Here is a 27,143-nt window from a genome sequence, read left to right as displayed (position 1 = left end):
AAATTAGCAATCCCCTCCATGTCCGCAAATAAAAAAACACTTACAACAAGTAATCACTTACAAAAACCTAAACGTGAAAACTAAATTCTGTATTAACAAATCATCCTCAGTGAACTAAAGCAGGGATTTTTTAGACAGTTTGTATATAGACAAAAATGCAAACAGACATTCATACAATTAACTCCACATTGCAAAGAGGCCAATATGCATGTAATTATGAAGTGTGCTTATAGACATGTGCTTATACACACACAAACACACAGATGCAACAGCCAACAAACCTTCAACAGATCAGCCTAAATGAACAATGATTTCTCCTTGTGATGTCCTATACAGTATTTGCAGAATGTACCTTTAGTCTCCTTTGAGGTACAGCATCCCAGTCTATAGACCTGAACCATCGATGTCTCTTCACATCATCAGCTCCATTCTTTAAGGAAAGAAATCAAAATTACTATTTTTTAAGCTTACATATATGCCATGTATTTCATTACAAGGACTGTAATATCAGGTCTAACCTTTTTTCTTTTTTTCAGGTGATAATCATAAAAAGAATCTAAAGGATAAATTCATAGTGTTAATTACCTAGTAGGTCCTGAGTTCCAGCAATAAAACCCAAGTAATTTTGATTTGGGGTTTCTTTGGGCTTTTTTTAGCATTCTTCTGACACAATGGAGATCAAGAACAGGCTTTAAAGTACCCACAAAACCATTCATTACAGTCCTATCTACTTTTGTTTTCACCAACATTTTAGAGAATGCCTTATATTCAGATATACTTTCTAATCCTTGCACTATAAAAAAATAACTGAGGGTTGATGGTGTTTTAAATAAAAATAATGTCTGGGAAGCACATAGGTTTTTTTAAATATTACAGGCATTTAATGCTGACAGCAAGAGGTTCTCAGTACTGTTACGAAAGTAAATATATTAAAACATTTGTTTTCATTTTAGATATACAGCTAAAGGTGTATTTGCCTTGCAATGATTATTCTCTCTGGGGTGCCTGTTTTATTTATGTATATAAGAAACACAAATGTCTCTTTTTTTCATGATTAAGCTTGTTTCACGCACAGACTTGTTCTCAAGGCATTAAGCACTGGGGAAAAACAGCTGGTTCCCTGTCTCAGGCCTGATCAAAGCACAGCACTCAAGACTATAACACGTACAGCTCCACAAAACCAAGCATTATTACACATTTGGGTTTTTTCAGATTTATCTGGAGTGGAACTATCCATGCTCATATCCAATCAGGCATCAAGGAGAACAGTTCACATAGTTCCCTCAAAAGCAGATCTGACTGAATGTTTCACCAGAAAATGTTTTGTGGGATTTACATATTTTTAAAACAATTATGACAATGGAAAAGGATCAAACACAAGTCTGACCTAGTGCTCCCACCCCAAAATCTGCTCTTAATTAGAACTGTTTTTGATTTAAGAATTTTAGTCAATTGTAGGGAAAACCCCAAAACAAACCTAAGCAACCATGGACTAAAAACATCCCCAGAAAACAGAAAACCCAGCCAAACACATTTACCAAAGCCCATGCGTGAACAAGTCAAGATTTGCTTTTATTTTTGTTTTCCTTCAAAACTGTCCAAAGATATAAAAGTTTTCACAGGTAAATGAGTTGAAAAACTTTCAGCTTAAGAAATTCTCCTGAAAAAGGCTACAAAGTATTCTGAAGGATAAGAAAAACATTATTTCCTGTTTTTTCTTACCAGTCTAACTTTGTGCCATAAAAAAGCTCCAAAAGAAAACAACGGACAACTGGTTAAAGCATTTATATTAATATGTTAAGAAAACCCTGGATGATTGTGCACTTTTTACCATCTTCAGCTATGTTTACCATTCAAGGTGCTTTGGGCCAAAAAGCAAACCTCTAACATCCCTTCCCCAGAGAAATAAAAATTTTAGATGTCTCCAAAGAGAAAGATTATACACGCTAATTTCAGTATCTATTGTCTTCATAAATTTGTTTGGATTAGGGTAAACAATTCCTCCTGGTGCAAGAGTATTTAACTCTTAAACTCTTAAAAAGAGTATTTAACGCTTAATCAGCCCCACCAAGACAATGACCAGGTATCACTACAACCTGTATGTTTTTAAAATAATTTTTAGACTTCAAGTTTGATTAGTGGCCCTTCTGGGATTAACACTGCCACAAAAAAAGAACCAAATGAAGCTGGCACCATGCACTACAGGACTTAATACCATGTTTCTGGTCTAATCTAGGTTTTCACATTAATGAACAGGGTGGTGGTGAGGTGAGAGGAAAACCACCAGGAAGAGTAGCATTAATCCAAATAGGGGAAGGATTTTCAGAAACACAGAAATACACAGTTAAATTTGCATTTAGCAATGCATAACCTAAGTAATGTATGGGGAAATGTATGTGTTTCATGCTTATAAAATCAAAAATTCTATGAAGAGCTGGTCTATATCTTTCCTACAGAATTCTTTCAACCTTGTGTGAATCTTACACTAAAGATTTTACACTGACCTTCATATTTCCTAGTCGTCTTGTTCTGTCAACCACAAGTAGCTTCTTAATAAGGTCTCTGAAGTAGAGAAAACATGTTCTTTGTTAAACAGAAGTAATTTATATTTGACTGTCAAGTGTTACAGAATATAGACATGCTTCCCTCTGACCATTCATTTCCTCATATTTTAGGACATTTAAGAGTAAGCAATAAAAAAGAATCTAACAGAATTCTTGCAGATTTCTTTTAGACTCTTCCAAGAAACAAAGGGAAAAAAACTCACTCTCTCCTCCCCTGCCCCTTGCCAAGTAGCACCATTTTCTTCTTTGTTTTTTTTGCATTTTGCTCAGCATGCCCAATCTCAAAACATCAATTTTTTTTTCTCCAACAGATCTCAAATCTGCTTGTCAGAACTCAACACTAAAATATATTAAAAAAGCAGATAAAGCTGCATCCTCATCTTTATGCTAAATATCCAGAGAAACCATGGAAGAGCTAGTAATCTGCTTAAAACTAGTAACATCTATAATTTAATTGAAAACAAAGTCTCACTGAGATACTGGCTCATTGAACAGTTCTACATAAAACTAAATCAACATTTTAAGTGACTAAAAGAAGTTTAGAGACAGAAAACTCTTCCATATTAATAGCAAAATACTTCAAATATTAAGCCCCAAACAACTATGACATAAACCGTAAGTATCATAATTTATGGAATTAGCTTGATTACTTGCAAGTTGAAAGGAAAATATGGCTTCATATTTCTATAAGCAGTTACATTTTATCTCAAAGATTATTTTGCTATTTGATTTTAGAAAACTGGATTCTGGACTGATTGCATGAAGTACCAATGACAAGAAAGAACGTAAGTTTAACCATCCTTATTTCTATAATCTCAAGTATTCCTGAGAGATGACATACAGCATGAAATGGAGATTAAAGAGTATGGCTAGTTCAAATTTTCAACAATATCAAAGGTTAAAGAAAGTCAACTGTTTTATTTACAGAAAAGAACACAAACATAACAATGACACACCTGCCTCTCTCCATCCCTACCTGTAATGTCTACTGTGCCTCCCAAAAATAGCAGTGTCACCTATCCTTGAAATCACAGAAGTGTGTGCAAAATGAACATATAAACTGAATATGCTAGACTGTTTGAAAAGCTGTTGCATTTGGCAGAAATACAATTCTAAAATTCAACTGGAAAAAAATTACCAGATATATGAATAAAAAAGTCCATGTAGAAAGCAGTTTTTAAAACTCTTGTGATTATTCCAAACAATCAATATTTCAATTAGATTAAATCATGTGACCAACTCCTTTCACAGTCACCTTTGCAGAAAGATCCCTTTCTACTTCACAAAGAGCATTCATCATGGAAGAGGCTACAAGGAGGACTATAAGCACACTTAAAACAGAAGTAGGACTGAAAAGAAATCCAGAAACCCTAAAAGAGATTCACAGAGTTTATGGGCAAAGACACTTTCCCATTCCTATAAAACCAGAAAACATTTCATAGATCATTCTTGGCTTGCTTCAAAAATTCATCATAAAACAGATAAGGGATGAGCTTACTTGCTGATACAGTATTGTTACTAAATATGATACTTGCTGCATTGGACCAGTGAAATATCCATTGAATTGAAACCAATAATAGTTCAGTAGTTCTTTATTACATTGGTTCTAAATACTCATTTAAAAATTATGTTAAAATTAATTCAATAGATATGCTGGTGCATGTTTTTGAGAACCAAATTCTACATGAAGGTCTCTGCAGAGCAATAATCAGTAAAATGCTGTAATAGGGACATTTCATTTGGAGGTTTCCAAAAGTGGCTTTGCAAAGAAAACCTTAAAAAAGCAGTAAGGAAGAGTGACATTCATGCATCAGGAGGGAAAGCAGAAGTGGTACAAATTCAGAAAGTAAAGAGTACAGGAGGGTGATAAGGGATTGGTGAGTAAAAAATGTAAATGCCTGTGAGCTCAGGCAGTACATATCCCTAGGGAGAGAAGTGCTCTCAGAGTTCAGAAAGGGAAACAATTTTGCTGCCTCAGAACAGAGTGTTAAAACTTTGTATAGCACTAATACTTCAGACACAGTCTGGATCTGACAGGACCAGACTTATTGGAAGAAGAGAGAAAACAGATGGGTTAGAATGTAAGAAGACTGCCTTCATTAGACAAAATAATCTTGGCACTTGCTTTAAGGTAATGATGCAGAGATGTTCAAGGACTATCCAGTTCTGCATATTGTGGTTTAAAAGAAGGAAGAGGGGCTGACATCCAAGACACTGTGTTCACAACTCACTGCAGAAAGTAAGTGAAGCCACAGGAGTAGTGTAGCCAGCAGGACAGAACAAGGATTGGCCCCCTCTACTTGTCAGTGGTGAGACCACACCTCATGTTTCTGTGTCCAGTTCTGGGCCACTCACTTGAAGAAAGACATTGAGATGCTGGTGTGAGGCCAGAGAAGGGCAATGGAGCTGGTGAAGGATCTGGAGGCTAAGTCCAGAAGGAGTGGCTGAGGGAGCTGGGATTGTTTAGCCAGGATAAAAGGAGGCTCAGGGGTTATTAGTCTCTGTAACTGCTTTCACTATATTGGATGGGCTGTTAGTGATGATTACCTAATTTGAGGTGCTCCTCCTTCTGATCACAATATTATAGCTCAGTGCACAGAATACTACAAGAAATAATCAGTTTTCTTTCCAAGACCAATTGGATTAGGAAGAACAGATAAGACTACACTAAACTGCGAACTGTGTGGAGCTACTAAGAGAAAACTGTTACAAAGACACAAGAATATGAGACACTAGTCAGCCTAAGGAGAAGCAGACATGCTTCATTCAGAGCATCCAGTGATTTAGTGGAGACTTAAAAAAACCAAAACAAACACTTTCTCAAATGATTAGTTTTGCTTGTATGTTTACCCAGTAGTCACAGTAAGCAAGTGCCTCTCTGAAGTCACCATCAAAACATCACAAGTGATTAACAAAGGAGTAACTTCCTGTCTTCACTCCCTCACTCATTCACTCAGTTGTCACTTAGAAGAAACTTCATGTTTATAATCGCATTTCCTCATGTTCCAATGTTTACTAAAAATTATTTCAGTTATGGAATTTTCAAATAGGAAAAAAAACTTATTTCATCCACAATACACTTTTAACAATTGCTAAATACTGAAAATTAAACCCACATTACATGTATATGTAATACTCCATATTGAACTGGGCCCCTGCTATCACAAATTTAAGTTGACTTTACACGAGAACTTCCGAAGTAGCAGAGATCACTCAAGTAATTATGCTGAGAGTGATTTAAGTGGTATGTATCTATGGATAGAAACAGTTTTAGGGTCCTCTTCCTGCTCTCCTAATTTTTGCTCAGATTATTTCCTCATATTTCTCTTCTTGACCTCCTTAAAGGACATGCCAATGGGGTTTCCACAAGGTGGAAAAGCATTTAATAACCCATAATAAACAGAAAAGATAGGTAGATACTATCTTACAACTGTATCACCACCTTGAAGTCTACAAAATATATAAATTTATTTGGACTGAAAGTGTAAATGTAGTATCAAATATCTTCCAATATGATGTTTCAGAAAATCAGAATCTGAAATCAGGTCTTCTAAAAAGATTTTTAGAAACAGTGATCAGGAGGTATTTAGAATAGAAAAGACAGTGTTGGGAGTCATGGACTTACTTTACATATAAATCCAAATGCCTCGGGAAATCTATTTTGCCAGCAAGAATCTTCTGATATATACCAAATGGATTGTCATCAAAAAATGGAGGAAACCTATTTTAATACAGAAAAATTTCAGAGGTTAGAAAAGAAGTTCTAAAAAATTTATAAGCAATATTATGTTATAGCAATTCCCCTCAGAAATAATTGATGATGTTCTTTTTCGTAGGATGCTACCAATCAAATATTATCTTGAAGAATAATTTAAGGCTGCCATTGTAAAACAGAAAACATTTTTGTACGCAACACACTGAATGCAGAATTAGAATTTAAATATAACAACAGAAGAGAAAAATATAAAATTGCTACACAATTGCCATAAAATATAATTTATGAAAAAAATTTTCAGTTCAAAAGTAGAAAATGCTTTGCTTTTATCTCTAAAACCCAGGGATATACTCTCCAAAAGAGCATTACCATTTTTGATCTTGTCCTGTAACTGCCGGCACACCCTTATTTATCAGTTTCTTTCTAAAGTGTTAAAGGACCTGCACATGAATACATTATGCAGTTCAGTTATTTGTTGTACGTCTTGAATTCAACTATATGTTTTGCTAGATAAGGTTTTTGAAACAGTCAGACTGCTCACAACTCTCCAAGTGCAGCTGCCTTTCTGTGTGGGACAGATAAAGTTTTCATTTCAAAATCTTCCCCATGATGAATAGTAAATAACATGTAATTAAAATTCTACATTTATGGCTTCTATGAAGTTCTTCATGAAGTTATGAGCTAACAGAGAGACTACTTCTTGTTGTACAGCTCCAGTAAGAATTGAAAGTTTTCTGCTGTGCTTCCTTCACGAGTACAGTACATCCCTGATGGCTGCAAGAGGTGCATCAGTACAGCCAGTACAGGCAGCTGAGCCCAAGAGCTGATAGCTTTCCAAGTGTCACTCATGCTCTTAAAAGTTAAACAGGAAACCTTCTAAGGGAATGGAATAACTCATTCAGTAATCTCAGTCCTGCTTTGCCCTCCGTAATATGACCAAAACAACCCTCTTACTATGCTTCTGCCTCAAAATCCCCACAGAATTAAAAAAACCTGCAGCTTTTGAGTGGTGACCGTATTAAAAACATCCAACCACTATTACAATTTAAATAAAGTATTTTCACATCTCTCTAACATAATTACTTTCTCAGAGAACTTAACTGTGTGCATACGCACACAAATACAGTGCTTGTGGCTTTGGAAAGCACTGATAGCACAAAAACAAGGATGAAAACAACATTTCTTCACTTCAGGCTCTTTTTTTAAATTTTATGGTAGTCAAACTAGCTTATTCTTCAACAAGTAATACACATGATTTCCATTATGTTTTCAGAAATATTAATATCTTCATTATTCAGCTGATGATCAAGTGGATTAGCATTCCCTTTGAAATACTGTCAATTTCAGCCACAGGAATAATCAAATTCCATCAGAATAATTGAGTAAAGGTATTTGTAGGCTTATGGTAAAAAAACCATACTAATTCAAAGCACTGAAAAGCATGACTAAACTATCTGGTCAGGGAAAGACTAACGGACATTTTTTGTTGGTTTTCACAAAGAGTATTTTCTTTATGAAAAACTACTTCCCAGCTAACTGAAAAATAGAAGAATCTCAGGAATAATACTTGTGCTATTAAAAATTCGTACTTTGACACTAAAGAACAAGGAAAACATGATTGCTATTTAACATGCACAAGTTTTTTCACCACAAGAAAGACTATCATATAGTTTCTTTTTTGGTCAAGCAACATAAATATCATTCACATTCTCCACAGCAAGTTGACAAACCCTATATTCTATTTATTACCTATTAGAATATGTATATGCATAAAGCAATTAGAATATTTTTAACTATGTATTACAAAGCTACCAGCTGCAGTAAGCAGATTACTGTACATTACTGAGGTGTGAAATCAAGAAGAATAGAAGTACATATAATTTTTTTCATTTTTACATTGCATTGTTTTAATTTGCTTTCCCACTTTAAAAACCCAAAACTACTATGTCTAGAGTTCTTGTGAAAAATTTAAATCACAGTTGGCGGTATAATAATTTTATGGCAATTAAAGTGCATTTGAACTCTATGCAAAATGACAACAGCTTTGAAAGACTGCAGTTTTCTCATGGACAAACCAAGTAACTTGATTTTGATGCTTTTTATAAATGTCAATCTTCATTGACATGAAGCACAGATTTTAAACAAAACAACACAAGTATTGTGCTGGAAGCTACCTAATAAATCAGCAAAAATCCCCCTGAGTTTCAGACTTTCTTCACACCACAACACAAATACAAACAGCTGCCTTTTCACCAACTGAAAAGAAGCTACAAAAAATATCATCTCTGTAAACGGGAGAACAGCTGCAAACCATTCCTTTTGCTAACTGAAGCATAACAATGGCACGGACATAAGTTTCCAAGGCAGTCTGAAGAAGAGAAGCTGTAAAACCTCAAGGGAAAATATACAGGTCTGAGAATATGAAACTGCAGACAGGAACCATTAACCTACCTAAAATGCCAGACCACCACATCACATATGACAACCAAAGCAAAAGTAAAAAACACAAACCCATATTAATACACAAAATTCGTATTAGCTGCATATCTGATAACAGTACAATTACAACCTAACTTATCTAATGTTAAATAACAAGTATATTTTTCTTTGCATTAAATTGTAACAGAACTCATTTACTCAAAAAATAGATGTTTTTGTATTGACAGTTTGTTTAGCTTGTTTAGATTAACTGAATGAACTTGGTATTATTCATCTGTTAAGTTTTCTTCTCACCCTTGCTTCTGCCTGTTCCTCCCCCCTTCTGTATCTTGCTATGTTAAACCTTAACAGGACCTTGCCTTAAACCTAGTTTCTGCAGAAGAAGAATTCAATGGGCCTCCAGAGATTAAGTTAGGGAAATAAGACACTATGGAACACAGGAAGGTGTGGGTTTGTTTGTTTGTTTTTAGAGAGGCCATTTCCTTACATGCACACCTACCAATTCTTTTCAATTGCTTTTGGGCTTCAGAGAACTAACTTCAGGAAATAACTATCAAATGTCTGACATTAATTTACTTGCAGACAATAACTTAGTCTTGAAGTCAGGTTTTGTTCACCTTCAAAATATTTTCAGATTTCTTACATCTTCTTTGAATTTTGAATTATAAAGTTAACTAGGACTGCTTCTGTAATAAAAGCCTTGATACTAAATATCTAGCCAGATCTTGAGCTGGTGAGGAAAAGTGCTTCAAAACACTATTGCCAAGAACAGCAAAAAACTTATAAAATGCTAAAAGCATACATTCATTGTGACAACATTCCCATCTAAAGGAAACACATACAAGCCATAATCCCTACCCTTCTTTAATCCCCTAAAAAAAACCCCTAAGAAAGTAGTATATCCCCATCTTAAAAAAGCCCAGATCAAACAAAAAAAAACCCAAAAAACAAGCCTCAAAACACAAACACTCCAAACATACAAGCTTGTATGGAGTCCCTACTCCAGCTTTGGAAATGACTGAATGCTGCTGTGTTTAATTTTTTAGTCTTGGATCCAGTCCCTATCCAAAGCAGCATTCAATCGTTATAAAGAGCATGTCTATACAAATACTGTAATAAAAAAAACTTTAGCAAATCACACACAACAGACAGCTGCTCTGTCAATCAGCCTATATAAAACTTCACTTGACTTTTAGGACAGTGTAAGCTATCTCTATTGGTTAAAAGTCTCTAAAAGTCAAAGTGTTCATTTTAAGCCACACACTCTGAAATCCAAGTCTCATCCCCTGAGCCAGACAGTGTCATGACACAGAAGATCCTACATAGAAACAACAGCAGCTGCTCTCATTTTTAATGAGCAAAATATACCAGTCATGTTTCAGTGGAATATACAGAAGTCATACTTCAGCACCCTGCGGTCTTGAGGTCTCAGTGACTCCAAATATCTTGCTTGATCGCCACCTGTAGACTTTGTTAACTTTGTAAACTACATTTCTAGTAGTGGTCTAGTGGAGAGAATCATCCCAACATCTCTGTAAGGCATGCAAATAAATAAGGTCCAATATCCAATCACACTGAGACCACACAGACCTAACAGAGAGTGGTCACACTGAAACCCATGGCAGGAAGGTAAATCACAGCTGGGTGACTGCAGCACCTATGCTCATATTACAGCCCAGACACTTTTATCTACAGTCTTCCAGCTGTCTAAGGCTAAGATTAGTGGCAACAAGCTTGCTGAGAATCTCTTTTTTCTCTCTGAGAAGGACTCTTTTGACCAACTTGGGCTGCTCACCTTGCAGGAAGCAATGGAAAAAAGGTGAAGCCTGGTCTCTACAAATCAGCCTACATAAATAACAACTTCATATTAGACCAGTCAGCCAAGCATGCTTGGGTCAGCCAGCAACTATGTTTATTGCTTTACTGTCTACAAATTGCCATGAGATTCAAAGGCAATGCATATGTAAGCCTTCAGGACACTAAGAAAGCAAGCAGTGGGTAGCAATGTTGTGCTAGGGAAAGTTGTATTGCTATTGAGTGAACTTCACAGCAGTACCCGCAATGGATCAGAGCTCTGAAGTGAACACCCTTTCATCACGGGAGCTACTTGCTCAGGCAAAATTACAAGCTTGTCCAAACACTGGAAGAATCAGCAAAATCACTTTGAAATGACAGAAATACACAGAGAAAAGGATGAATTAATCCAAGCAAGGACACTGTTCTGATCATTCTACAAGGCTGCAAATTTATAAGGAAAGGCCACAGAGGACACCTGATGCACCCAGGGACCAAGAAGGTGTAGAGTGCAGAGCCAGGTACCAGGCAGAAGGTATGAAACAATGAAGAAGGTGGAACTATGAAAATCAAACTGATGAAATGTTTCTTCAGAAGCTATGAAAACCTTGCTTTCACCTGCATTTGTCCTAAAGCACCCACCACAGCAAAGCCAATGGCTTTCAAAAATCCAAACCCTTTTTCAAGTGCCCTCAAACAACACAACCAAGACAAAACAAAGTAAGAGGAAAACCACAACAAGTAACGAATAGGTTATTGTATTAATGCCAGAAACCATTTCTTCAGTTTGAATTTGTATCTTCTGAAAACATTGCTTTATCAAAAAAATTCTAAAACAGCAAAAGCAGCATTTGAGCAAACTGATTTCAAACAGACCTATAAAGCTTTCCACTGTTCTTCCTCTGGTTTAAAGAAAACCAGTGCTCCGTTATAATACAGATTGTATTAATAAAAGTCTTCCGACTTGCCACTGTGCATTTTTACAGACTAAAGCTCCCATTGTAACTAGGATTTCCCTATGCTGGAAATTAATCACAGTAGTAGTCCTGTTCTTTACCCTTTAAATGTAAAGGACCTTGTGAATAAAAATCTAAACTTCAGCAAAACCTGAGTTTCCAAACACATAAGGAAAAGAGAAGCTGTTAAAGTATTAAGAAAAACAAAACAAAAAACTCAAACCAAACAGAAAACACAAACCCAAAACAAGGAACAAAACCAAAAAACTCAAAACCCTAAAACATTCCCACAACAAGTGATATATGTAGTTTTGTAAAGCTTCCCAATTCCTTTCTTTAAAGGCAGAAATTAAACCAGTAAATCAATAATAAATTTGGCCCAAATTTGCTTATCCAAATATTGTAAACAGAACTAGCAAATAATTCTGTATTACGTAATATTGCTATGATATAGTAATTATCACTTACCCTGACAACATCTCAAATATAAGAATTCCTAGGGCCCACCAATCCACAGCTCTTCCATGGCCTTTACTTTGTATGACTTCTGGTGCAAGGTACTCAGGAGTGCCACAGAGAGTCCACGTTCTGGTTGTAAAAGAACGGGAAAAGAAAAAGCACAAAACAAACAACAATAGCAGATCAAAGTGGAACTGAAATAACAGTTACAGGAAAAACCAAACACACACATAAGAACTACCCAACATATACCTACCTATGTATTTACTATACAAAGGAATAGAGAAATGAGAAAGGCCTGTACAAATTTAAACAGACTGCTTTGATGATGTTGTCCAATTCTCCTGGAACACAGATATGTGCAAATTAAGAAACCTCCTGTCTCAGAAAATACCTGTGCATAGTGTTTCCCAGCTGGTGCTGTGGTACTCTGCCCATTAAGACTATACATTGTTTTGAATTATTAACAGTGTTTTTCATGGACTCCTTCTTATAGGCCCAGCAGAAGACAATCTTAATGGCTTTTTCCAGAAAAACAAAGTTTCATTTAGAAAAAAGAAAAGGAAAGGAGGAGTTTTTAAAGCAGTAGTAGTTTAAATCAGTAAATAATAGCACATATATGAAGATTTTCAAATAGTATTGAAATCTAACCTTTCATCACTTCCACAATATTCATTAAAAGGGAAACATTTGTATTTTTAGTTATTTAAAATATTTACAAGGCTAGTCAAGCAAGTGTGAGATAAGTAGGCAATACTTTTTGTGATCTATTTTTAAGTCATTTTTAATCATAGCTTTCTATGGTAAGGTCAAAATAAAACTCTTATATTGCTAACTAACTGAAGCTCAAGGTCTATAAAGACAAGAAACAAACTGAAGCTAAGCAGTTATGTTTACAAAGACCAAATTATATTTGAAAATAAGAATATACTGATGTAATGTAATTTCTTCCAGAAATGTGAACTTTTCATTGTAAAAATACCCATGTAGAATTTGCTTGGCTTCACTCCCTTGACTTAGGTTTAAATATATACTTGAGAGAAAAAGGTCCTCTCATTTTGAATAAATTACCCTTCCCTGGCAAGTCAGAAGATGAAACTGTGAAAATGTGCTCACCTATTCAAGAGAAATTGAAATCCCAGCACAGAATAAGAAAGGAAATTCTACCAGATTTTAAAAGGAGCTCTAGTAAAATATGACAAAGACTACAATCACAAATGGTCACCACATGATTTCTAACTTGCACCAAAAAAACCTGAGTGTTTGTGAGAGGAAGAATTTTCTCCAATCAAACTGGTAACAGGCTCCTGAACAAATGCATTAAGATGAACAGCAATCACCTTTAGAAGTAATACTAATTCAATTTCTTTTTTTCTGAGAATGCAAGGAAGATGATTGTTCCACCCTACTCTGTGCTGATGCGGCCTCACCTTGAGCCCTGTGTGCAGTTTTGGGCACCACAATGTAAAAAAGATTTTAAGCTACCAGAGTGTCCCAAGGAGGGCAATGAAGATGGTGAAGGGTCTGGAGAAGCCTTATGAGGAGGGGCTGAGGGTACTTGGTCTGTTCAGACTGGACGAGATGGAGGGGAGACCTCATTGTGGTCATCAACATCCTCACAAGGGGAAGCAGAGGAGCAAGCACTGATCTCGTCACTCTTTGACCAGTGAGAGGACTCAAAGAAACGTAATGAAGCTGAGTGAGGGGAGGTTTAGGTTGGATATCAGAAAAAGGTTCTTCACCCACAGGGTGGTTGAGCACTGGAGCAGGCTCTCCAGGGAAGTGATCACAGCACCAAGCCTAAGAAAGTTCAAAAAGTGATTGGAAAATGCTCTCAGGCAACATGGTGTGACTCCTGGGGATGTCCTGGGCCAGGCCAGGAGTTGGATTTGAGGATTCTGATGGGTCCCTTCCAACTCAGCATATTCTATGACTCCTTGCAATATTTTAAAGGGAACTTTTGTTTTTGGTTTTTTTTCCAGTTGGTTGGTTTTTTTAAACCTTGAACATTTGATTCATAAAAATAAGATAAAGGGAAACTGTACAGTCAGTTAAGGCTTTAGCTGAAGAATTACAACTTGAATTTCTTTAAGCTTCAGTTTACTATGGCAAAAGCCAAATTACTCCAGCTAAACTGCCAGAAGCCTTAGGCACACTTCGCATCCAATGCACTTCAAGGTTCTTGAAACTACATTTGTAAGCGTAAAGAATACATTTTTATTTTTATCATGAATTTATCTAAAAAATATAAACTCTTATTTTCCAAATCAAGCATACTGAATTTTTACATACAGTGCTGCTTTACACTACTGCCATCTAGCAGCTACCTAGATCAGGACTATGGAATTAAGACTAACAGCAAAGCTCTGTCATCTTTTAAAACAAAGTACTTCTCCCTCTCCCAAATTTAAAAATCTGTATCTGTCATGTGACTTAATCACACTGATTTAGGCAGCTATGCAAATGAAGCAGCTGACAGTTTTACCATGTTTTTATTCAAGCAAGAGAAAAATTGTGAATGTAACTTGCCAATGCAATTTGAAGTTTCCTAGCTGCACTAGGAAATAAAATTTATTACCACCACATTAACTACTTCCTTAATTTCAATCAAGAAATATATGTTTACTAACTACACAAAAACTTGGAACTCATGCTCTTTTTTAAGATATGCATTTGTGCTGTAAGATCACAACTTGTGTTTCCTCTTTTGTTGGCCATGAAACAGACTACTTATTATTTTGGAAAACACATCAACTAGATGCTACAAAAAGATAATATTTTAAATTATTTTTTTTATCATTACTATTTTATGGCTATTCCATATTTATCTGAAATTCCAGATAACTTATTTGAGGATAAATTACAATGAAAAAAGCTAAGAATAGACTGTTCCCTTCTAACTGCTACAAAATAGTTACTCTTCTGAATTTTCAAGATAAAAGCTGAAATACAAGAAAGTGCTAATTGATAAGCTTGAATATGCAATTTTAAAACATGAAATATAGAATCTACTCTGGTTAAAATGTTAAGCGACAAAATAATTTTGTGAAACTACTGAAGAGTACTGTGTGAAGAAGTTCAGTCTTGATGGTTAATGTGTTTCAGCATTCTACACCATTCAGCATCCATCTCCTTACCTGACAAGCTTTTTGCACATAAGCCAGATTTGTTTTGGTATTCTGTCAGTTTCTCCATAAGTATATTTAACAAAGATGGTTTTGCATGCAGCCAACAAAAATTTGTTCTGCAAGACATTCTTGCTTGCTTCTACAGTGACAAAAGGTACACTTTGCAAACTAGACTTACTATGCCTTACATAGTCTTTCTCTCTTTAGTCCACTGTGTGGAACAGTCATGAGGCACATCCAGCCTATGCAACAATGCAAAACTATCCCCAATGTGTTTAAGATTAATCACTTCTCAAGTTTCGAGAAGGACTCACAGGTAAATTTCTTTTTTAGGAATGTAAACTGAATAAACTAAAATTAACAGTTCCAGGGAAAAAATAAAAAAATAAAAAAAGATCACTTGAGTCTTAATTTTACCTAAAACATTTATAACTTTCTGAGTGACATATGCCCATAAAAAAACCCGTAAAACTGCATGCAGATTAGTTTTGTGCTTCTCTGAAAGAATATGGGAATTAAATGCCAACCACCCAAAAATTCCCAAAAAACCCCAAATACCCAGACTAAAAAAAACCCAACCAAAAACCACACAAAAAAAGGAAATCAGAACAGAAAAAAAAAATTCAATAAAAATACTATATACCCAAAAAGTGGTATATGCATTTCAGAAAGAGAAAGCTCTACTAATGTAGCAGTTGTAAAGTTCAAAAGAAATCCTTTTTACAATCTTCAGGTAACAGTAATTTATAAAAACCCCCTCCCCAACTTTCTTCTTGACATTGCCCTTTTTTAGAAGTAGTGGCACATCTATTTTATATGAATGTACTTACAAGAAACTGAAAAGGTTATTAAGTCTTCAGTTAAGCAACATCAAGGTGGAAAAGAGAAGAAATAAACAGCAGCTGAGGCAAAGATACACTGTTTTGGAGAAAAATTCAGAGTTTTTAAACGTACACTATGAGTAAAAAGGGAGGAACAAGGATAAACAGAAGGACATACCAACAAGGAACAGAAGGAGCAAAGAAAACCTCCTCTGTCTCTAAAAAAACAAAAAAATTAAGAGTCTAGCCCTTCAGAAATTGTAGTAACAAGAAGGTACAGGTGCAGACTGCTTTCCACAGTGGGAACATGAGCTATGAGCCAGACACTCTTTCTGAAGAGCAGCTTAACTATAGAGGGACATGGTGAAAATTTCATCCCTTTACACATGGCAGTGGGAAGAAAGGAAAATGTCTACAGAAAAACCCCAATTAAACAGCTACAGAATCATTCAGTGAACTATTATGTATCTGGAAGGTGGGATCGTATCCCAAGTCTTCTGCAGACCATGTTTTCATTTATGTGAAGTGTCTTCTTTCTAGGGTGTCTCTGCTGATCCTGAGAGCAGGTTACCTCACAATGTTTGAAGAACATAAATACTTCATGTCTTCTTTTTGCCATTCTTGTATGCTGTGTATATGCTCACATCTATACACTCACTGACACCCATATACATAAGATTCATGTGTACAGACATTTGCCATGCATAAAAATGACACCAGTTCCTATAATTTTGATCAAATAGGCTATGCCATAAACAAAAGCACATAGTGGAGGGCACTAGTGAATAAAGGGTTGATAACTGTGTATTTTTACAGTGACAAAACCAACATTGTGAAAATGACTTCAGCTAATGGGGAGAATACTATGTAGTTTAAAAAAAAAAAAAAACCCAGTAACACAAAAAACTCAACCAGATTTGCATAGGTGCAAACTGTGCAAAGGTGCAAACAGGTGCCACCTGTGCTCTAATTGATAACGTTTTTTCTCATTTCAATTTTATGTTCTGCACTCATGTTACCTGTTGTACATTTGAAGGAAAATCAGCTATGAATACAAAACTACTATAATCTTCTATGATTCTACAAAAACTGATCAACTCCACTGCCCCCAAGCAATATGGAAAACACAAACCCAATTAAAACAGTACTGATAACTAAGTTTGATATCCTAAAATATATTTGAACAAATTTACTCTTAGAGACTCATCTACCGGGTTGAAAAATATACTCTGATATGAACTATCGCCTTATTTAATGAAGGGTTACTTTTCCTTGTGCCTTAAACTCACAGAAGCACAAAACAAGAATTACCACTAAGTGGCAGTATATACATATAAAGAGCAAGTCATGAGTACTTGTATGAAAATGTTTTATAAAGAGATTGTACTACTTTCTTACATGGAATATGTTAGCTCTTCCTGCAAAAAGTTTTTTCACTTTAAAAACAAAGTATTAAAATGAAAGGCCAGAATTTGTAGGCCTTTTTACTTGCCCAGTGAAAACTGAATTAATATACTCATAATAAAATTCTATGGTTTTAAAACAGATTTTCAGACCTTAAAGGTTAATAGAACTTTTGACTCTATTTTGAGACATCATTGGTCTCATCTGACTTTTACTTCCTAAGGGATACATTAAGCAGCTTCTTGTTATTGATAAGTAAAACCTTACAAAAGGAAGGCCTGTAAAATCATGGCTCAGGCCTGTTACTTTGGTTAACTAGAAAAGAACTGTGGGAAAGAGACTGAGCTGAATCAGGGGTAGAAAAACAAGTTATGTAACCATGGTGTGTTCACATCATGGTGTATGGTGGCTGAATTATGTTTGTACTTTCAAATTGACTTTGTAGAACTCTCCTCACAAACAGGCCCGTTTGTTGCTTAAGCAGCATCAAACAGGTTGATGACTGAAGAGGATGAGCACCTACGTAGCACCTAACTCAGCACTGTGCTGCCTCAATCAGAACAATCAAATACAGTCTCCCTCAAGAGATGACTGAAAGGCATAACATCAAGCCTTGTCACACCACTCTTCTGATAGAACAGACTGGTTTTTACCTCCCTTTTCTTGAATCCCAATTCTCTTGTTTACTCTTAAAAACATGTATTATGGTCTTGAAAGAGTAGTCCAAACAGAGAGAACAGAGAAATCACTGGAGGGAGGGGAGCCTCTGCATTATCAAAACTCACATCAGTAATATAGAAGCTAGATTTAAATAAATCAGTTCTGCTGAAGCTGGCCTTATGGTTTCTGTCTAGGTTTTCACAGTTTCATTTTCGCCACAGGCTAGTGAAAACTCTGTATCCAGTTTTAAAATCACTCTTCAAAAATCTCTAAAAGGAAACTAGAAGGAAACCTGAGTTATAAAACATATTCAGTATGTATGGAGGATTAATTTATGTATCTTAGTATTGGTTCATATTATTTTCCTGAACTCCCTTTTTCCAACATGACTGCTGAAAACTTAAATATACAAAACGAGCAACAGAAAAATATTTTTCTGTCCTTGCTTATGTGTGATATGGGTCCTGGTTATACCTAAGGGATAATACTGATTTCCATTCAGCCATTTAAAGATTATCATTCCTTCATATTAAGGGATTTGATATGTGTGAACCACATGGAGTGTTAAATCAAATGCTGAGCACCTGAAATCAAACATTTTTTCTAACTATTTAGCATGCAAAATATAATTACCAGAACAAAACCCGACTTACCTGTCCACCAGTTTTTTTGCAAATCCAAAGTCAGTAAGCTTGATATGTCCTTCTTTGTCTAGTAATATATTTTCAGGTTTTAAGTCTCTGTAAACTATTTCTTTGGAGTGCAGGTATTCTATTGCACAAATAATTTCCGTCGAGTAAAACAGTCCTGTGCTATTGTTGAAACGTCCCATGTTGCGCAGGTAACTAAAAAGTTCTCCTCCTGGCACATATTCCATTAGCATATATAAAAAACGTTCATCGTGGTTGGTCCAAAATCTGTAACAAAAGTATTGTTTTACTGAATAAAGAAATTATGTCTTTGATTTGCTTTACAAGTAAATGTCTGTAAAATGGCCTCTGCTACCTCAACCGTGTACATAACTAATTTCTGATTCCTTGTCTGCAAACATTAAAACCTCCAAGAATCCAGCAGGATTATGTAATACATTTGAGTAACCACCTTAAACTACACTACAAAACCAGATAGCTGAGGGTAAATACAGCACAGGACAAGAAAAAAACATTAATTGATAGATTCTGTTTCATCATGCATAACAGGTCTCTTCTAAGCACCAAATAACTGACCCAATAAAAAGACCAGGCACTTTTTACACACCTTGCATTTTATATTATGAAGCATTACCAAAGTGATGGGTGTAAGCAGAACCTGCTTTTGTAAAGACTTTCATGACAATATGTTCAAAACTAGACATCAAAGAGTTGTCCTCCTGTCCTATGCCTTCCTCCCTAGAGATACACAATCCAAACTAAAGCATCAGATGACAAGCCTTGATCTTCTATGGCTTGATCTTCTTTCACAAAAACAAAATTGATAGCAGAACAAGGTTCATTTCTGTACCTCAGAATTAATCCAAGGATAGGTACCTTGTACTCCTCAGACTACTACCTTTAATTTAAGAGCTATTTCTGTGGTAGCCAGAGAAACATAAAGAACAGGTATAGAGGAAAGAAAATAGTTATATGTGGCTTTAAAATGCTTCATTACAGAATATAGGAATCTTCTCTTCTACATTCCCCTCAATTATCTTTTATTTCATTGTATCTACATTAAACAAGTCACCTTACCCCTAAATGTAGCTCAAAAGAAGGAAAACAAATAGGTGGTAACATCTTGAAGAACACTGCCATTTAAACCAAAGAACTATCCCTAATTCCATAATAAAAGATAGAGAATGCTGTATCCTTACCTACCTTATTGATACAGCAATACAAGAACAGAAGCTACTTCAGCTTCTAGCTAGTGCTTCTGCACTATCACAAATACCTCATTAGTTAATCAGGGCATAGAGCCTCAGGAAAGGTGAGCATAAACTGAGCTCCACAACACATGAATGACTTTTAGTCCAGAAGATTTTATTTTTGACAGTAGCACTGCGGCAACCAAGGAAACAAGACAGACTAACAGACACGAGCTACAGATCTTTGATTGCCTCAGTGATGGAGAAAGCAGAGCCCAGGCTTGTCTTCTTCTTTTAAGGAACTTCTTCCTGATCACAGTCATCAACATCATTAACTGGCTATTGATGATGTTCACAGCATCTTTACAGACTACACAAAACCACTCTGAAAATGTATTTTATGTAATTAGGCAAAGCTATACCTACAATAAACAATGAAAGAAGAGCAGAAATGGGTGAAACAAAGCAAAACACATATATATATATAGTAGAGGAAGAGCAAAATCTGACAATACAGAGGGGAAAAAAATGGAACTTCTGCATCATTAAGTACAGCATTTTTACCAGAATTAATTTCTTAAAAAACTGACTCTTAAAGGTTTGTCTATCCACAGAAAAATGGATACATTATTTGGTATACATGAAAAAGAGCAAAATTAAGAATTTCTGTACTTGCAATTCAGACTGCTTTAAATGGTAATGTAATACAAAAAGAAAAAAATCACAGAAGCTGTGATTAGAATAACATGTGGTGTCATTAACTCTACAATTCAGCTTGCTACATAAACTTGAGATGCCACTGTGAAATCCTACAGACAAACAACCTGTTTCAGCTTATACAGCTACAAGACACAGTTGATTTTTAGTAATTCTTCCTCTCTTCAAAAACACATCAACATTACATCTCACTATGAAGAGCTGCACCACAGTGAATGTGACACATTACTCAATTGTCAGTAAATATTGCCTAGGAATCTCCAGTGATCAGTTGGTTGCAGAAGCACTTAAGAAGCGTTTAGAAAAAAATAGTGTAAAAAAATAATGAGTAGATGAATAATTCCAGTGTCTACAGCAAAACTGTACATCCCTATATTGAGATTAGGTATTTCTCAAAAGTAACAGAAAAGGAAAAAAAAACATTCTTTACATATAGGAAAACATATGAAATCTCCAAACACCAGAAAACAATTATCTGCAGCATTAATTTATAATTTTCCATCATAAAATCCTGAAATACTATGCTGCACTGAAACCAAAGGAAAATGCTATCTGTGTTAAAGATGGTGAAGCTAACTGAAAACATAAAAACCAGACCATGTACATAACACACTTTAAAGGCATTAAAGCTGAACTATATAATTTTCCCCTGTTTCTGTTAAACACTTACAGTAAAATAATTAACAGAAAAATAAACCAAACACATACTGGGCAGGAGGTGGCTGAAAAAAATCTTTTAGTTACACGAAAAACTGCAGAAAGTGTTATTTGTCATACAATCTAGTGATAATCATCCACAAAGGTTTGTTTAACCTAAAGCACATAAATATCTTTGTGACTTAAATTTTAACCACCTCACTTCAGCTATGTTGCTTGGAGTCTCCTCTGACAAGGGAAAAAGGCATCTCATGGACAATTACATGAACATAGCTGCTGATGCAACATACCATTGGACATTTCAACAGAAAAAGCAGAGCTCTAGAAGACATGAAAAATGTTTGCTTTGCATAGAAAGAGGACTATTTGAATTGTGTCCTTTGGCAACCTGAAAAATCTGATATTTTGTGAATAAGGTGTGAATGAAATCCAGGAAAACTCCCCTGGTTTGGATTTTTGATCACTTCTGTATGAACATGAATCCTCCCTGTCTCTGACATGTCACCCAAATTTCTCTACTCCCACTGTTTCTGAGACACAGACCTACTGAGATGGGGTTTGTCTGGGAGTTTGCTTGTTGTTTTCAGTAGGGTTTTCTTTTCAAGAATTTCAAGATGTACACAGATACATATACAAAATCCTGTTCCCCCCATTCCATCCATACTTCAACCAGTCTAACCAGATGTACTCAGCTTCTCCGTCTTGATTTCTTCCATGAATCTCAATCTCTACATATTCTAGAACTTGTCTTACTGATACTATGCCACACACAGGATTTCTGAACGCTAGCTGGAAACTAACAGCATCATGATGCTGGGAAAAGCCAACACCACACCAGGGAAAAAGCCTCCTCCTGCAGGGCTCATTCCATCTTCTGAGTGACTACCACGGTGTTCCCTTCTTCTTTTCCCTCTGATACTTGCCTAACCCTGGCAGGAAGCTGCACTCCCTGCAGCTAGATTAACTGATGCTAATTTTGTCTAATTCTATGTAAAACTGATTAAGGCAGGTAAATGGAAACAAATCTTAGTTAATAGCTGGCCATGTATCCATGCATGAGAAAACATTAATGGAAATTAACCTGCAATTAACAGAGGTTTAGTTATGCCATTAATAGATCTAGACTCAGATACACAAGAAGCACCATGGTGCTGTGAACAGAAAAGTATGATACCTTCTTTCTTTAACAATGGGACCATTGGGATCATCAGAGTTACCTCAATTTCACTAAAAAAGAAGTATTCTTTAAGAACTGTGTTTAAACAATGCTTCTCAATAGGTTCCATCACTTAACAGCCTCAAATACAGGAATAACAAGTCCAAGAAATGCTGCAGTTATTTAAACTCTTTAAAAATAAAGTTTGCAAAAGTTCACTTAAGTTTTTAAAAACTAGCTATTTAAGTCTTTAGCTAGGGAATATCCCTAGTCTTTAGCTAGGGAATATCTTTAGCTATTTACCAATATCTACAGCACATACATGTAGAAATACTTTCATCACAATTCTAACATCAAGAATCATCCTAGAAGTCATTTTGATGAGCCAAAGCTAACAATTCTTCATTTGTATTTTCCTCTCACTTTAGAAAATGTCTCTTCTGCAGTGTGAAGATAAGAGAGAAAACACCTTATAATAAATTGTTTCAATGTTTAAATAATGCCTCTTTATTTTAAATTCTTGACTCTTCTAAAATATGTACTTCATTCCAAAGTCTATTTTAATCTAGGTTACATATGAGAAATTAAATATTCAGTGTTGGTAAAGTACCTAAGAACTTGCAATGAGATTCTGGAGTACTCTAACTGCGCTTCCTGTATGACTGAAATGAATTTAAAAAATAAAACAACTTACAATCTGATCAAAAAAGGGTGGTTTACTTCTTTCAAGACAGACTTTTCATTGTGCACATGTTGCTCTTGCTTCAGTCGAATGACATCAGGAATGCTCATTACTTTCAGTGCAAAGTAACGCTTGCCCATTTTTTCCTTCACTAGATGAACACGTCCAAAGGTACCTGTGCCTGAAAAGTTGGAGAAGAAACATCAACTTAGCATAAAAAGGGAAAAAGTACAAAGATAATTTGCTAAATTAAAACCTACAGGAACTCCAATTATTCAGGTGAGGAGATTATAAACTTAAATGTGCACAAAGAGGCAAAGCAATTCAGTAGGATAAGGAAGCGATGGGAAAAAATACATAATATTTGCTGATCCTTCTAAAAATTAATACTTTTTTTTAAATCTGCTTATAGTGCTCACTGTTATATCACTTGGAAACAGCAGCTGTCTGGCACTCCTTTTTTTTTTTTACAGTAATGTACTCCTTTTTGAACTCACTCTAAAAAATAAAGAAGGAAAATAAAAATGTAGTGACTTTTAAATAAAGTATTAGGCATTTCTCTATTCAACAGTCATTAAAGTTCCTTTTAAGTGCATTGCACTCAAGACAATCATATATAACTGAACTGAGTATCTTTTAGTTTGAAATCAAAGTTAAAACTGGCACATTTAGCCAGACTGCTATTTGTTGTGCAGCAGAGTTTTACACATTTGAAGACCAACACAAATTTCAGCTCATTAGGTGATTGCTTATTGTTTTTCTGCTCATTAAACAATGGCACATAGGTTCCATTACAACAGTGCACCTGATCTTTTTAATCCCATTCTCAGACAGCAATATGTACCACTATAAAGGACATCTGGCATTAAAACCAAGCACCTAACTTGTGAAAGGTCCCTCTCTCCAGAAAAGTCAAAAGCTTAATACTTCAGTTCACTATCATCCTCTCACTTGCACATACCCTAGGAAAGGCAGTACACAGACCTGTTGCAGTATTATTAACTGGTTAGTTACTTGATTTCAGATTGTGTTGATCAGTTATGACCAATTTATAGTAAAGACAATTTCCTAAGATGTGCAACAGGTACAGGGAAAGGAGTGCGTATGTGAAAGGAAGTACATTTTTCAGAGATAGGTAGGAGCAAGAAACCAACAAATGAACTTCTAAAATTGCATTACTGGGGAGATGAGAAAAAACAAGGGAATTTTTGCCTCTGCTAGCTTAAATTTATGCCTGAAGTATTGTTTGCTGTATGTGGATTCTCAGCTAAAATATTTTATGTTATTTAACAGTTTTTCTTTCCAATCACTGAAAATGTTGTTTAAGACAGCATTTACTAAAAAACACTAAAAACTACTAACTCCAGCAATCCAGTTTTATGGAATTTGCAGCTTCACTACCAATACAGATTTCAAAGCCAGTTTTCAAGATAAAAGTTCTCACTACACAAACACATCAAGCATTACCGTTGTTGAAGCACAAAAGATTCTATCAAAGAAGTTTTACATTCCCACCTGTCCTGAGTTACGGTTCTTTAACCATGAAAACTATATACAGATCTCAGAGAAAGCCTGCTTTTATAGCAAAGTAAACCATCAGGTTACCCTGGAAAATTTATCATGCAATGAAATCCTTTAACAATGTACTCACATTACATGACTATAACTGCAAACAACTTTATTTGCTCAGGGACAGGCTTCTGCAGTAAAAAAAACCCAAACAAATAACATAAACCCAACAAACAAACACCAAAAATGGCCCAAAAGTTTCCAAGCAGAGACACCTGTTCAAACTACTTTAAATACTGATTACTTACATTTACACTGCATGTACAGACAAAAAAAAAAGAAAATTAACTCTGTTATTTCTGAATTAGGAGCTGAAATTTAAATTTTGAGTAAAAACATTGTGAAAAATAATGCTAGTCATATGGCACACTAAAACTAGAAACCATCTTTGATTTTTGAGACTTCCCAATGTGGACTCAGGGAAATTAACAATACTAACCCCCCATAAGCAAATGTGGTTTTACATGCATTTTGATACTTGTACAAACAAAGTGCTTCCACAGACATATCGAACAGGAAAGTCAAAAGTGAACACATATCTAATTGTTCCTAGATCTATAGTGATTACATGCTTCAGGACTTGTTCTACTTGTTTAAGAAATTTTTATTTTAGAATGCTTTACTTTTCCTTATGCTAATAATTTCTCTTTACAAACCACTGGTCAGAAATAACAACAATAATAATAGAAATCACAAGTTCCACCTAATTTCAAAGAAGAACCTGTCAGAGACTTATTTAGCAATCGTTCTAACTTTGGAAACACTTTCTGCGTAAAAACACCTCTGTCAGGAACAGCAAAGCCTGGCAGGCTATTCCAGAATAGTGGCAAGGCCCTAATCTACAAAGCCTCAGGGAAAACCAGACGACCACACAGACAGGCGAGAACATAGAACCTCCCTAACCAGTTTTATTGCTGAACTGATCCCAGGCAGTCTATTTTCAAACATCTTGAGCACACTTGCCAGCAACTATGAAAATCAAGACCATACAGACTGAGAAGCCATCTAACACTTGTTTTGAGACATGTCTTCTCAAGATATGCATTTTCTCCCCATCAAGTCTTCTCAGAAAATCCATTAAGCCTGCATTAGCTGGCAGTACTCACACACCCACCACTCTTCCATGGGACTAATTGCTATGCCTTTTTCTTGTTTTGTTTTATGCTTAGCCAGTCTTCAAATAACCAGGTAAAATTTTCATAAATTACATAAAATTTGCATAAATTACTGCAATTAAAAATCTCACTTCAAACCAGCTCATACTTTTAGCCATTTCTGCTAACATTCTTTAAGTGTTCTTCCTTGCAATTGATAGAGAAGGTAGGAGGCTGCAACAAGATGTTATTGTGGTTGATTAGCATAGTCAAGTATATCCGTTTTATAAGAATAGATTGTTGTGTTTTGAGTAGATGGAAATTCTGCCCCTCACATTCATAAAAAGAAAACTAAAAACCTGAAGCAGTAAGTGGCACTGAGCAAGACAAAGGCCCAGCTATATAAATTTGAGGGAAAATTTTTGGCAGCAAAAAGGCAGTGTTATTACTCTTCCATCAAAGCCCACTCCAGGTGAGGAGACACCTAACTCATGGGACAATTTCTGTTAATCCCTATGAAAGAACTGTTCAACATTTCCCCCCGATCACCTCAGAGTTCATCTGTGTGAACCAAATGAAGCTGACCTTTTGTGACAGATGAGTAAATGTTCCTTATGATTACCTTAAGATGGAAATATTCTACACTTGTCTGTAAGAATTAAGGGAAACACTGTTGACAGATTTGCACTTTAGTCTACTCATGTTTATTTCATATTTAGTTCAAACCAAGAGAACTCGAGGGACATTGTACCATTCTGGATTTGCCCTGGGATCTACCAAGTACTATCCTGCTGAAGGAAGAGCAATGGCTTCATACACTCCCTACACATATATCCCTATCTGTCTGTTTAATTTAGTACATGTTACCAGAGTTTCAGAGCAAAACAAAGCACCTACATGATAAGATCATACCTCAAGAAAACAGCTGTTCTTACCAAGTCTGAAGGCAGAGTTGTAGTTTATTTGCACAGGCCCCTTCCCCCTGCTAAGGCATATGGTAAGTGAAGGTCTCTGGCCACCAGTAGCAAGAAGAGTGCCTGTGCTGTTAGCAACACAATTCAGGATTTTCAGGACTAAATGGGCAAACAGAATAAAATATGCAAAATGCTAACCACTAATCCAGTATAATCTGTTTACAACAGAAACAAAATTCTTGGATCCCACTGCAAATTTTATGTGGTTGCAGAGCTTGAAGGAATGCCTGCAATCTTCTCCATTAGGTAACCTTCTCATGTTAAACACAAAGAGATGAGGCCAAAATCTGCAGAGGACCAACTTGGGCTATATATCACACACAAGTAGGGTATTTTCAGTCTTACAAAACAAGCTGGATTCGCTAATACCATTCAAAAACACCAGAGCCAGTTTCCATTTTGTTTTCTTTGAAGCCTGGCAGAAAAGAATAAAGAATGTGGGAACATTTCTGATGCAATTTCAGATACTTTTGATGCTAGGTAAAACAATCCTGCAACTTTTGATCAGCTAAAA

The 27,143-nt window shown here is 35.6% G+C and overlaps 1 protein-coding gene across 1 annotated transcript in view; it reads right to left on the bottom strand.

Annotated features, from left to right (window-relative positions):
* PRKX (protein kinase cAMP-dependent X-linked catalytic subunit) overlaps positions 1-27,143 on the bottom strand; it is a 56,096-nt gene that overhangs the window by 6,830 nt on the left and 22,123 nt on the right. Inside the window, exons 2-7 of the mRNA XM_071430587.1 lie at positions 23,005-23,173; positions 18,594-18,857; positions 11,937-12,056; positions 6,190-6,285; positions 2,505-2,562; positions 353-430 (exon numbers count right to left, since the gene is read on the bottom strand). Of these exons, the coding sequence (XP_071286688.1) occupies positions 353-430; positions 2,505-2,562; positions 6,190-6,285; positions 11,937-12,056; positions 18,594-18,857; positions 23,005-23,173 (785 nt within the window). The remainder of the gene's footprint in view (positions 1-352; positions 431-2,504; positions 2,563-6,189; positions 6,286-11,936; positions 12,057-18,593; positions 18,858-23,004; positions 23,174-27,143) is intronic.

This window comes from Agelaius tricolor, unplaced genomic scaffold (genome assembly GCF_023055355.1).
Source record: "Agelaius tricolor isolate 1412-34295 unplaced genomic scaffold, bAgeTri1.0.p SCAF_7, whole genome shotgun sequence".
Classification (NCBI taxonomy): Eukaryota; Metazoa; Chordata; class Aves; order Passeriformes; family Icteridae; genus Agelaius; species Agelaius tricolor.
The sequence above is the reverse complement of the archived record's forward strand: the minus strand, read 5'-3'. Positions and strand labels throughout refer to the sequence as shown.